Raw genomic sequence first — 12248 nt, 5'->3', positions numbered from 1 at the left:
ATGCAGTTGAGGGGGCTCTAGAGGAGAAGAAGAGATAGAAGGTAATGCAGAAATATGAGATAATGGTTTTCTTATGGTCTCATAAGAGGCAGGCATCGGTGTTGTCAAGATCATAGATAAATGAAGAAGCTTTTGGCAAAGCAGAGACCTCTCTTTCTTTGACACCAGACAGAAGGAATTAAGGATGGCTGAAGATGATATTGGAGGTGGAGGAGAAATAAATATGTTTGTTAATGCCTAACATACTCTGTTTTCTTGGTCGGTAGTCAGGTTTATCTGTTGAGCTTTATCTGGAATACTTCTGGCTAGAGGAAGTGTTTTAAGGATGAGTTGGGTGACAGAGAACAGATATTGAGAGAGAGAGCCGGGGGATGTGACCTATCTGTCATTCAGGAAGTTTGACACTGAAAGTCCCTAGAGACTTGCCAGCTTTCCCTGAGGTCCCAGCCTGGTAAAGAAATATAAAGGATATATGGGTATGCTTGGTTGTGCTTGGCCTTCTCTCTGTGCCATTCAGTATATGGGAAAGACACATCCCGAGACCTGTTTGACTGCCTTGAAGGTGTAGATATTTTTTCTCTCACAATGTATTTCCTGGTTTGTCCTTTCAGAAACTTTTCAACCCAATTTCTATGATTTCTTGTGTTGACTTTGCTTGACTCATAGGGTTATCTTACTTTCCCTGTCTCTGTCCTGTGCAGAATTCTAGTCATTACTTTGTGAACCCCAAGGGATGTTCTACATTCATTCTTTTTCTGCCTCCCCATCCCCTAGAATGTGATGCCTCTCTCGGCGGGATTATTCAAGAGTGAACACAAGAACCCCGTGCCGCAGTGCCCCCCGCGCCTCCACGTGCAGTTCCTGTCACACGTCCTGTGGAGCAGAATGCCCAACCAGTTTTTGAAGGTAGATGTATCTCGAATAAGTGAACGCCAAGGCTGGTTGGTGCAGTGTTTGGATCCCCTGCAGTTCATGTCTCTTCATATCCCTGAGGAAAACAGGTCAGCCCCAATGAATCCGTGACATTCTGATTGGGACGCTTGGGATTAGCCTGCTGCCCGGGGCTTCTGGTAGTGGTGCGGGGCAGGGGTGGTTCTAAAGAAACAAAATGAAATTTACAAAGATCTAAATTCTCTAGGTAATGGAGTCATTATTCTGCGTATTCTAAGTTTAAGTTTATTTGTCAACCATTTTGTTACTGAAAAAAGTTATTCTGTAGTTGAAGATGCCACATGATGGTTTCTTCATTCACTCTTGTGTTACTTACAATGACAACGGCAAATAAAAATTCAGACAAGTGCAACTGCAATCCAACTTATGACTTAGCAGAGTACTGTAATAGAGAATAGTGAGATATTAGAGATGGAATCATAGGAATCACTTATGATTCCTCTGTTTAACCCTTCATTTTATAGATGTAAAAAACTGATCTCAAGAGATATTAATGAGAGAAAATTGGGAAAATACTGTGAGTGTCTTGGAAACAAGTTTATATGCATTCTAGGCAGTAATAATAGTAACATAAAGTATAATAAATACTCAAAAGTAGCTTTGTTTATGATTTTCTGTTTTTCCATGTGATAGCCAATTAAATTGCAGAGATTTCATTTAAGCAGGATTCTTATCAATAAGGAGCTAAGTTTCTAAGTTTTGGGCCAAGATTTCCCTCCCAAAATGCCATTGAAATGTTGAATCACAAACTGAGTAAAAACATGTCATGAAAGTAATGCACAAACATATTTGTATGTTTTAAGTCTTTAATCTGAAAATAATTATTGAAGCCAGGTCCATTTTTATATCTTTAGATGTTCTTGGCATTTTTTATTTTAATATCTTTAAAATTTAACCTATGCTTTGGAAAACAGTTTGTCAGTTCCTCAAAAAAATAAAATTATAGCATTAACATGTGATCTAGCAATTCTACTCCTCATATATACCCAAGAGAAATTAAAATATGTCCACACAAAAACATGTACATGAATATTCATAGAAGCATTGTGAACAATAGTAAAAGAAAGGGAACCCCAAATGTACACCAACTTATGAATCAATAAACAAAATGTGATATATCCATATAATAATATTATTTGGCAATAAAAACGATTGAAGTACTGATACATGCTACAAAATGCAAGAACTTTGAAGACATTATATTAAGTGAAAGAAACCAGTCACGAAAGTATATTAAGTGAAAGAATCCTACTAGTGTGGGATTTTATTTAATTGAAAAGTCCATAATAGACAAATCTTTAGAAATGGGAAGTAGATTAGTAGTTACCTAGGGCTGCTACGAGCAGAACAGGACTGTCAATGGGTACTAAATTCCTTTTGGGATGATAAAAATGTTCTAAACTCAATTTATAGTTATAGTTACACAACTCCATTAATATACAAAAACTATTAAATTATGTATTTTAAGTAGGTAAATTGTATAGCATGTAAATTACAGATCAACAAAGATGTTTTAAAACAAAAGAAAATCAGAGAAAAATTAATCTGGCTAGTTAATTCTTTTTATGTATTAAATATGTATTTACATATTTTTATATGAAGTAATTAGATATCTTCCATAACATACTCTTGAGATGGTTCAGTTTGATTTTAATTTTATTCTTCTTATTTTTTTGTGAGAAGAGTTTTATCATAATTTTTCATCTGATGATGTTTTTTAAGAAAATACTGAGCAACCAAAACAAACATAACATTTGGGAAGGAATTCTTGTTTGTGAAGGAAAACGTTGTGTCTCTACTGAGCATGGAATTTTAACATTATAATTTAACATTTTGGCATGCTATCATCAAAAACCAACATAACACCTTGTCTCAGTAGTTTATAATTTATATTAATTGCCTGTGATAGACGTATATCTATGTGAATGGAAAATGTAAACTCTCATTAAAGATCATAAAGGATTTGAGGCAGTTTTCCAAACAATATGGAACATGAATGTATAAAAATGTGTCACTGACATCAGGCCGCAGAAAAGATATGGACAGGAAAATAAAACTGAGGGTAAGAGTGACACACAGTCATTTATACCACACCGGTTGGTAGAGTCGGGGCCCACATTAATTTCATTCTTCCTAGCAGCCAAAGAAAAATATGATGAGTTTCAAAATTCAAATTCCAAAAAAGGAAGCCTTAACTAGTGTGGTTGAGAAGAATCTGATGCCCCAATAACATGACAAATCATTAATATTTTAAAGTGTGCAATGGCGGTAGATTTATGTCAGTGTGTAGTTTGTTTCTCTTTAACACATCACAGTTTATAATTTAATTTACTCCATTTTGCTCAGCAGGGGTGGTTTACTCCCTCAATTGAATATAAGCTCCCTGGGGGCAGGAATCATGTCTATATTATTCACCATTGTATCATCAGTGCACAGTGCATCCACTCAGTGATATTTGATGAACAATTGAATGACAATGACATATGAAAGAAATTTCTCCACTAGAGGCTTTTTTGTTGTTGTTTATTTATTTATTTGCTGTTTTGAGGTGGAGTCTCACCTTGTTGGTGAGGCTGGAGTGCAGTGGCACGATCTCGGCTCACTACAACAGATCCTTGATACAATAGAGGAGGAAGGAGGTGCTAGATAAATGTCAAATTCTATGTAGAAGAAAATTTGTAAAACATCTAGAAATGATTAAAAGTACTATGCAGCCGTTAAACATGTCATAGAAAATTAAAAGAAGACACAGGTTGGGTGTCCCAAATCCAAAAATCTGAAATTCGAAATGCTCCAAAATCTGAAACATTTTGAGCACCAACATAATGCTCAAAGGAAATGGGGTATTTCACATTTCAGACTTTCAGATTCAGGATGCTCAACCAGTAAGTATAATGCAAACATTTCAAAGTCTGAATAGAGTCCCAAATCCAAACACTTCTGGTCCCAAGCATTTCAGATTAGGGACATTCAACCTGCAGTGTCTATTCCCATAACTTTTTTCCTTCAAATTTACAATGCATACTGATTTCTCCTCTGATTCAGATTTTAAAAAATCATTCATTTCTAATCTTACTACCACTCTCCTCCCTTCTACAGATCTGTTGACATCTTGGAGTTGACAGAGCAGGAGGAATTGCTGAAATTTCACTATCACACTCTCCGGCTCTACTCAGCCGTCTGTGCTCTTGGGAACCACCGGGTGGCCCACGCCCTGTGCAGCCACGTGGATGAACCTCAGCTCCTCTACGCCATTGAGAACAAGTACATGCCTGGTTTGCTGCGTGCTGGCTACTATGACCTACTGATCGACATCCACCTGAGCTCCTATGCCACTGCCAGGCTCATGATGAACAACGAGTACATTGTCCCCATGACGGAGGAGACGAAGAGCATCACCCTGTTCCCTGATGAGAACAAAAAGCACGGCCTTCCAGGGATCGGCCTCAGCACCTCCCTCAGGCCACGGATGCAGTTTTCCTCCCCCAGTTTTGTAAGCATTAGTAATGAATGTTACCAGTACAGTCCAGAGTTCCCACTGGACATCCTCAAGGCCAAAACCATACAGATGCTGACAGAAGCTGTTAAAGAGGGCAGTCTTCATGCCCGGGACCCAGTTGGAGGGACTACTGAATTCCTCTTTGTACCTCTCATCAAGCTTTTCTATACCCTGCTGATCATGGGCATCTTTCACAACGAGGACTTGAAGCACATCTTGCAGTTGATTGAGCCCAGTGTGTTTAAAGAAGCTGCCACTCCGGAGGAGGAGAGTGACACGCTGGAGAAAGAGCTCAGTGTGGATGATGCAAAGCTGCAAGGAGCTGGTGAGGAAGAAGCCAAGGAGGGCAAGCGGCCCAAGGAAGGCCTGCTCCAAATGAAGCTGCCAGAGCCAGTTAAATTGCAGGTAATCAGAACAAGAGATTTGAGTGAATTTCAGAATTACTAAGCATTAAGGTATTGGAACATGCCTTTGTTTCTTTCTGTGTGTGTGTGTGTGTGTGCGTTTATTTCTCTGCATTCCTGTGCAATGGTAGTTCTTCATAAAATTAACTAACTTCCTATTCTTCTCCCTCTTATTCATTAGCCACCTCCTCTTGTTTCCCAGATGCTTTTTACCTTCATTACATTGGAATACCTGAAATACAAGCCATCGAATACCCCTTTCCACCCCTATTTCCACTCTTACCAACCTTAGAATGTTTGTTTACCAGTAGATGCACCCATTGTCACGTAGCAAGGTTTTACTTTCCCCTAGTATGCTTTTGTTTTGGTCTTTTGAGACAGGGTCTCACTCGGTCACCCAGGCTGGAGTGCGGTGGTGGTGCAATCATAGCTCACTGCAGCCTAGAACTCCTGGGCTCAAACCATCCTCCCACCTCAGCTTCTACAGAAGCTGGGACTATAGGCATACCACCATGCCCAGTTAATTTTTTTTTATTTTTAGTTGAAATGAGGTCTTGCTCTATTGCCCAGGCTGGTGTCAAACTCCTGGACTCAAGTGTTCCTCACTCCTTATCCTCCCAAAGTGCTAGGATGACAAGTGTAAGCCACTGCACCCAGCCACCTTAGTATGTTTTTAAAGAATCAGACACACTGGCTGTCTTTATGCTCCTCAAGATGTCTAAAGGGTCCTTTATTAATGTCTCCTCTGTTTATTAAAGTCAATTGGATGTTTGCATCGCTGATCTGCTTTTTTGCTCCTCATTCCCTTAGTCAGCATTGACTGAAGCCTTACTCTGGGTATGCACTTAGGGGAAACACAAGTGAACCCTGCCTTTCAGAAGCTCACAGCCTCTAAGGAAATATACACTCATTTATGCATTAAAAAATCTTATTGCTAATTGCATTAAATACTCTGAGGGCAAAGAATGGATTACTAAAAGAAAGAACATTTAGACTCGATTACTGTTAGAAAGACAAGGGGGAAGACCCCTTAGAGATTTTGACTTTTAAGCTGAGTTCAGATTTAAGAGTTGTGCTTAGCAGTTACAAGAAAAAGGAACAGGGCAGGGTGTTCTAGGAGCTTTCCATGCAAAACAAATAGCCCAGCAAAGGCCCTAAGGCAGGAAAAGGCCAGTGTGGCTGCTGGTAGGAAAATCGATAAGGGAGGAAAGAGAGTGTGATCTAGTATCTGGTTAGTCAGGAGGCTTTCTTGCTGGTCCAAACTCTAGGAGACCATGCTCAGAGGAGGGTGGGGCAAAGGAGATAGAGAAAGGGGGATGGACACTGCGACTACTTCAGAGACAGCATTGATAGAAATGGTTATATTGTAGATGGTGACACAGAGGGTTTTAAGGTCCTCTTTGACACTGTCATGTATTTATATCACAATTGGTATTGAGTGTATAGATTTTTTTAAAATTTGCCAGAGCGTTCTCTCTTAGAAATGTTTCTACCAACATACTCACTCAGTTATAAATCCTTTTGGTTTTCAGTAGGAGAAAGACCCAGCTAATCACTGAATGAATGAGCATTCACCACTTAATTGTCTTAAGTTTAGATTTCTAGAATTGGTACAGCTGTTCAATGATCTCGTCCATAACCCAGATCTTAATATTTTTCTCCTCTGTGATCCTCAGCCTGTGGTTTTCTTCCTAAAATGCTCACCTTATTCTTTCTGTGGTAATCATGTCATCAACCAGTTACACTCATTTTGAAAGAAGGGAACTCTAGTCTCTTATCACTGATGGAATAGCTTTCCCAGAAGACCCTTAGCAAACTTTCCCTTGTGTATTTCATTGGCCATTGCACCTGTGGCTGAAAGGGAGGCTGGGGGGGTAAGTGTATTAGTCCATTCTCACACTGCTAATAAAGACATACCTGAGACTGAGTAATTTATAAAGGGAAAAGGTTTAATGGACTCACAGTTCCACATGGCTGGGGAGTCCTCACAATCCTGGCGAAAGGCAAATGAGGAGCAAAGTCACATCTTACATGGCGGCAGGCGAGAGAGCACGTGCAGGGGAACTCCTATTTATAAAACCATCAGATCTTGTGAGACTTATTCATTACCACAAGAACAGCATGGGGGAAGACACCCTCATGATTCAGTTATCTCCACCCAGCCCCGACCTTGACATGTGGGGGTTATTACAATTCAAGGTGAGATTTCATGGGGAAAGAACCAGACCATATCAGTTAGCATCCACTAAAGGGACATTTATTTGCCAGTTTTGCTTATACAAATTATGTTTCATCTCCTGGGACCGAGCACATTGCTGCCTATACAAAATCAGGATTCTGTTTCTAAGAGAGAAGAGTAGGCAACTAAGGATGTTTCCCACAGATTATCATTTGATACACATTATTAAAGGATTTAGAAATTAAATTTGGTGTCTTTTTAATGGTCTCTTAGATGTGCCTACTGCTTCAATACCTCTGTGACTGCCAGGTCCGGCACCGGATAGAAGCCATTGTAGCCTTTTCAGATGATTTTGTAGCTAAGCTCCAAGACAATCAACGTTTCCGATACAATGAAGTTATGCAAGCCTTAAATATGTCAGCTGCACTCACAGCCAGGAAAACAAAGGAATTTAGATCACCACCTCAAGAACAGGTACAGAAATGAAATGAAAATTATTTGTATTTATATTGGCTTTTAGTCATTCAGGATCTGTGTCTTGCAAAATTATATAAGTCACACGTCTTGTTTTCCTTGTTCTGTTTAAAGTCATTAAGTTGATTTAGTTAGTATTCTTAGTTTCACCAAAAGAATTTCTTTGGTTAGTTTAAACAAAAGAGGGACTTATTAGAAGATATCAGGTATATCACGGACTCTTTGAGAAGGCCAAGATATGCCAGAGTCTGAAGTTCTTCAAATAGGAGCAAATTTCAACCACAAATGGGTCTTCATCGTCTTCCACTCACAGGAATTTTTGATTCCTAGGACTTGATGCTAGAGGCTTTCCATTTGTGCCTACCATAGAAGAAACACATGTCTCTTCCACCTTGCTTGCCAGAAGACTGATTACCTGTTTGTGGTTCTTCCTTTCATTGCTTACCCCCAAAGTCAGGTCTCCTGAGGGTACAACAGAACCAAGGGCACCTGCCTGAATCAGAGAATGGGCTAGTTGCGGGATGTAAATTTTCTGGAATCTACCTCAGAGTGGGCCTCAGAGTGTGGGAAGTTACCAAGGTGTAGGGATGGTGTTAAACAATGTAATTCACAGATGTCTTTTTTGATTTCTTACCCTTACCATTTTCTTCTCTATCCAGGGTAGCTCAGAATGAAAGTGTTTATAGGGACTAATTACAGAATTTTTTTTTCTCACCAGAATGTAATTTCTTTGAGGAAAGGGATGTGGAATTTTCTTAATTGTTATAAACAGCATTTATTGAGCAGAGAACAGGTCCAGCCTCTTCCAGATTAACTCTGTTAAACTACTGTTGGGAAACTTCTGCTTCTGGAAAGATGGAGTACATGTGCTTTTCCTGATTCTTCCTTTTAAGTACAACTAAAACCCTGGACATGACAAAGAAGACAACATAAGAAGACTCTGAAAGATAGAGAGAAGAAGGGAGGTTGGCTACAGAACTCAGGAGCCAAGGAACAACATGGTGGTGAGTTCCCTGGATTTTCTTTTTGCCTCACCTATCCCAGATTTGAAGCTAAAGAAGCCGGCAACCAGGAAACACCAACGGGCATAGACAAGAAAAGCTGCAACAAAAGCCTCCTCTCTCTAGACAAAGGATCAGGGAAGGGGCAGCTTAGCAAGACAGGAATGTGTTAGATAATAACTGCACTACTGCAGCCAAAAACCACAGAGAAAACTGTTCCCCACCCACACTGGGCACAGGCTGAGTGGGGAACCTTGACTTCCACTCTCACCAGGCTGTAACAAGGTGTCCCAGTAGAGGACAGAGCTGGGACTTTATCCCTGCTGAGTAGTAACAAGGCCCACTTCTTCCAAAGTATCAGTAGAGGTTATGGAAGGAGAAGTAACAAGACACTCTTGCCCTTTCTAGCAAGGTTCACATCAGTACAGGTCTAATGAGGAACCAGAACTTTTTACCACTGCCCAACAGTAACAGGGTCCCTTCCCTCCTCCAGATGTCCAAGGAGGTTGAGTGGGAAAATGGACTTCCCCTCCCACCTGGCAGCAATAAGATACCCTAAGCCCTTCTTCTGCTGGATGGGGGGTCAGAGGAAACCAGGTGAAACAGAGTTATAAATAAGACCTAGAGCTCCTAGCATAATCCTCAAAATGTTGAGATTTCAATTAAAAATCGTGTGTGTGAAGAACCAAGGAAAACTTGAATGAAAAAACCAATCAATAAACACCAACACTGAGATAACAAAGATGTTAAAATTATCTGATGAAGTTTTGAAAGCAATCGCCCTGTAATTCCTTCAAAATGGAAAAAAAATAGAAAGCCTCAGCAGCAGAGAAACAAAATATATGACGAAGAACCAAATGGAAATTTTAAATCTGAAAAATATAATCACTGAAATTTTAAAACTCAATGAATGGGCTTAAAAGCAGAATGAAGGGAGAAGAAGAAACAATCAGTGAACTGAAGAGAGGGTGATATCGACTACCCCATCTGAAGAAAAGATGAAGATGAATATAACAAAAGACCTAACATTTGTGATGTTGGAGTCTCAGAGGATAGGAGAAAGAGGGTGAACTGAAGAAAATAATGCTGAAAACTTTTCAAGTTCAGTGAAAGATATGAAGTGAGAGATTCAAGAAGATGAGTACATTCCATATAGGATAAACATAAATCTATACCGAGACACATCATAGTCAAATTTCTGAAAAAATTAAAGACAGAGTCTTTAAAGAAATGACACTACCTACAGGAGGAAAGACAATCTGAGTGACAGCAGATTTCTCATTAGAAAGTGTGGAGGGCAGAAGGAAGTGGCACAACAATCTTCAAATGCTGAAGGAAGAGACTATCACCTCAGAGTTCTATGTACCTTGAAAATACTCTTAAGGAACGAAGGGGAAATCAAGACATTCTCAAATGACAGGAAGTTGTAAGAATTTGACTACAGCAGACCTACCCTAAAAGAATGCTAAAGGAAGTTATTTAAATATAAGGAAAATGAAAAATGAAGGAAATTTGGAAAATTCAGAAGGGAAGAAAGTAACACTGGGAAATGTTTTAATATGGTAAATACAGTGCATTTTTCTTCTCTGGAGTTTTCTAATTTATGTTTGATGGTTGAAGCAAAAATCATAAAACTGATGTGTTTCTAAATATATGTATAGGGAATATTTAAAAATTATAAACAGAGGAGAGTAAAGGAACATAAAGGGAGATAAGTTTTCTATCCTTCACTCAAACTGAAGTCTACTGGTGTCGACATTGTACCATCTGGTACACCGTCAATACCAGTAGACTGTATGTTAGGTACGTATATAAAATAATACACAGAGCAAGCGCTAGAAAAGCTGTACAAAGAGATACACTGAGAAGTACCACAGATAAATCAAAATAGGTTCCTAAATATTGTTCAAGTAATGCATAGCAAGTCAGTAAAAACAAATCAGAGCAAACAAAACCACAGGTGAAATGACAGACTGTAAGTCATAGCATATCAATAATTACACAAATATAAATAATCTAAATATACCAATTAAAAGAAATTGACAGAGTGAATTTATAAAACTCAATCTAACTTTATGCTTGCTATGAGAAACTCACTTCAAATGTAATAATGTATACAGATTAAAAGGGAAAAGTTAAAGGAATATGTATTATTAAAATATTAATCAAAATAAAGCAGGAGTAGCTATGTCACATAAAGTTGACTTCAGAGCACAGAAAATTACCAAAGAGACAAGGATAATACATAATTGTCAGTCCACCAAGAAGATAAATATATATTAATTAAACAATAAAGCAAAATATGTGAAGCCAAAACTGATAGAACTGAAAGGAGAAATAGACAAATCCAAAATTATCATTGCAGACTTCAAGACTCCACTCTCAGTTGATAGAACAGCTAAACAGAAAAATCATCTATGATACGGAAAAACTCCACACTGTCATCAAATAATAGATCTATCAAGGTTTGTAGACTACTCCACCCAACAACAAAGTACACACTCTTTTCAAGTGTCCATGAAATATTTGCTAAAATGGAACATATCCTGGGCGATAAAATAACCTCAATAAATTTTTAAAAGTTGAAATCATACACATTTTTATTACATTAATCAAATTAGAAATCAGTAACAGAAAGGTAACTGGAAAATCTCCAAACTCTTAGAGATACTAAACAACACACTTCTAAATAATCTATGGTTTGAGGAGGAAATATGGGGAGAAATTTAAAGATTCATTAAACTGAAGGAAATTGGACACATCACATTTGAAAATTTGTGCCACAGCTAAAGCAAGGCCAAGACGGAAATTTATAACACTCAGTGCTTACATTTAAAAAGCGGAAACCACTCAGATCAATAACCTAACCTGCCACTTCAAGAATTTTGAAAACAAAGAGTAAAATAAACCTAAAGCAAGCAGAAAGAAGGTCACTAACGTAAATAATAACAGAAAGTAATGAAACTGAAAACAGGACAATAGAAAAAATGGATCCAAAAGCTGGTTATTTAAAAAATAATAATAAATTTGACAAACCTCTAAAACAACTGACAAAGAAAAAGAGAAGATACAAATTACCCATACCAGGAATGAAACCACTTATCATGGCACACCCTGCTGACTTCAAGTGATCATATGGGATTTTTTTCTTCTCACCTTTGAAATAACGATAAGTAGATGAGCTGATGAATATGTTAATTATCTTGATTTAATCTTCCTACAATGTATACATATATCAAAACATGGTACCTCATAAATACATACAATTAATATTTGCCAATTAAATATTTTTTAAAGGATCATATGGGAATACATGCATACATACTATATGATTCCATTTAAGTAACATTCTTGCAATGACAAAACCATAGAGATGGAAAACAAATTTGCGGTTGCCACGACTTAAGGATGAGGGGCAGACAGAGGGATGTGGGTGCGGTCATGAAAGCGTAATGTGAGGGATCTTCGAGATAAAGGAATTATCCTCTCTTTTAACTGCATTAATGTTGCTATCCTGGTTATGATATTGTACTACAGTTTTGCAAAGTGTTACCAATGGGGAAACTGCATAAAGGGTACTTGAAGTCTCTCTGTATTATTTCTTACAATAGCATATAAGTCTATAATTATATCAAAATAAACGTTTAGGGGAAAAAATCACATAAATGCCAAAAAGAAAATCTAAAATAGTTTCTTAAAGGAAAATTATGGGAAAGCATCTTTCTTTTCTGAATTTATAA

At 38.1% G+C, this 12248-nt stretch overlaps 1 protein-coding gene across 1 annotated transcript in view; it reads left to right on the top strand.

Annotated features, from left to right (window-relative positions):
• The window catches only part of RYR2 (ryanodine receptor 2), a 786704-nt gene that overhangs the window by 565432 nt on the left and 209024 nt on the right, over positions 1–12248 (top strand). The window contains exons 34-36 of the mRNA XM_054561059.1: positions 775–1001; positions 4051–4855; positions 7307–7507. Coding sequence (XP_054417034.1) covers positions 775–1001; positions 4051–4855; positions 7307–7507 — 1233 coding nt within the window. The remainder of the gene's footprint in view (positions 1–774; positions 1002–4050; positions 4856–7306; positions 7508–12248) is intronic.

The sequence above is a fragment of the Pongo abelii genome, chromosome 1 (genome assembly GCF_028885655.2).
Source record: "Pongo abelii isolate AG06213 chromosome 1, NHGRI_mPonAbe1-v2.0_pri, whole genome shotgun sequence".
Lineage (NCBI taxonomy): Eukaryota > Metazoa > Chordata > Mammalia > Primates > Hominidae > Pongo > Pongo abelii.
The sequence above is the reverse complement of the archived record's forward strand: the minus strand, read 5'-3'. Positions and strand labels throughout refer to the sequence as shown.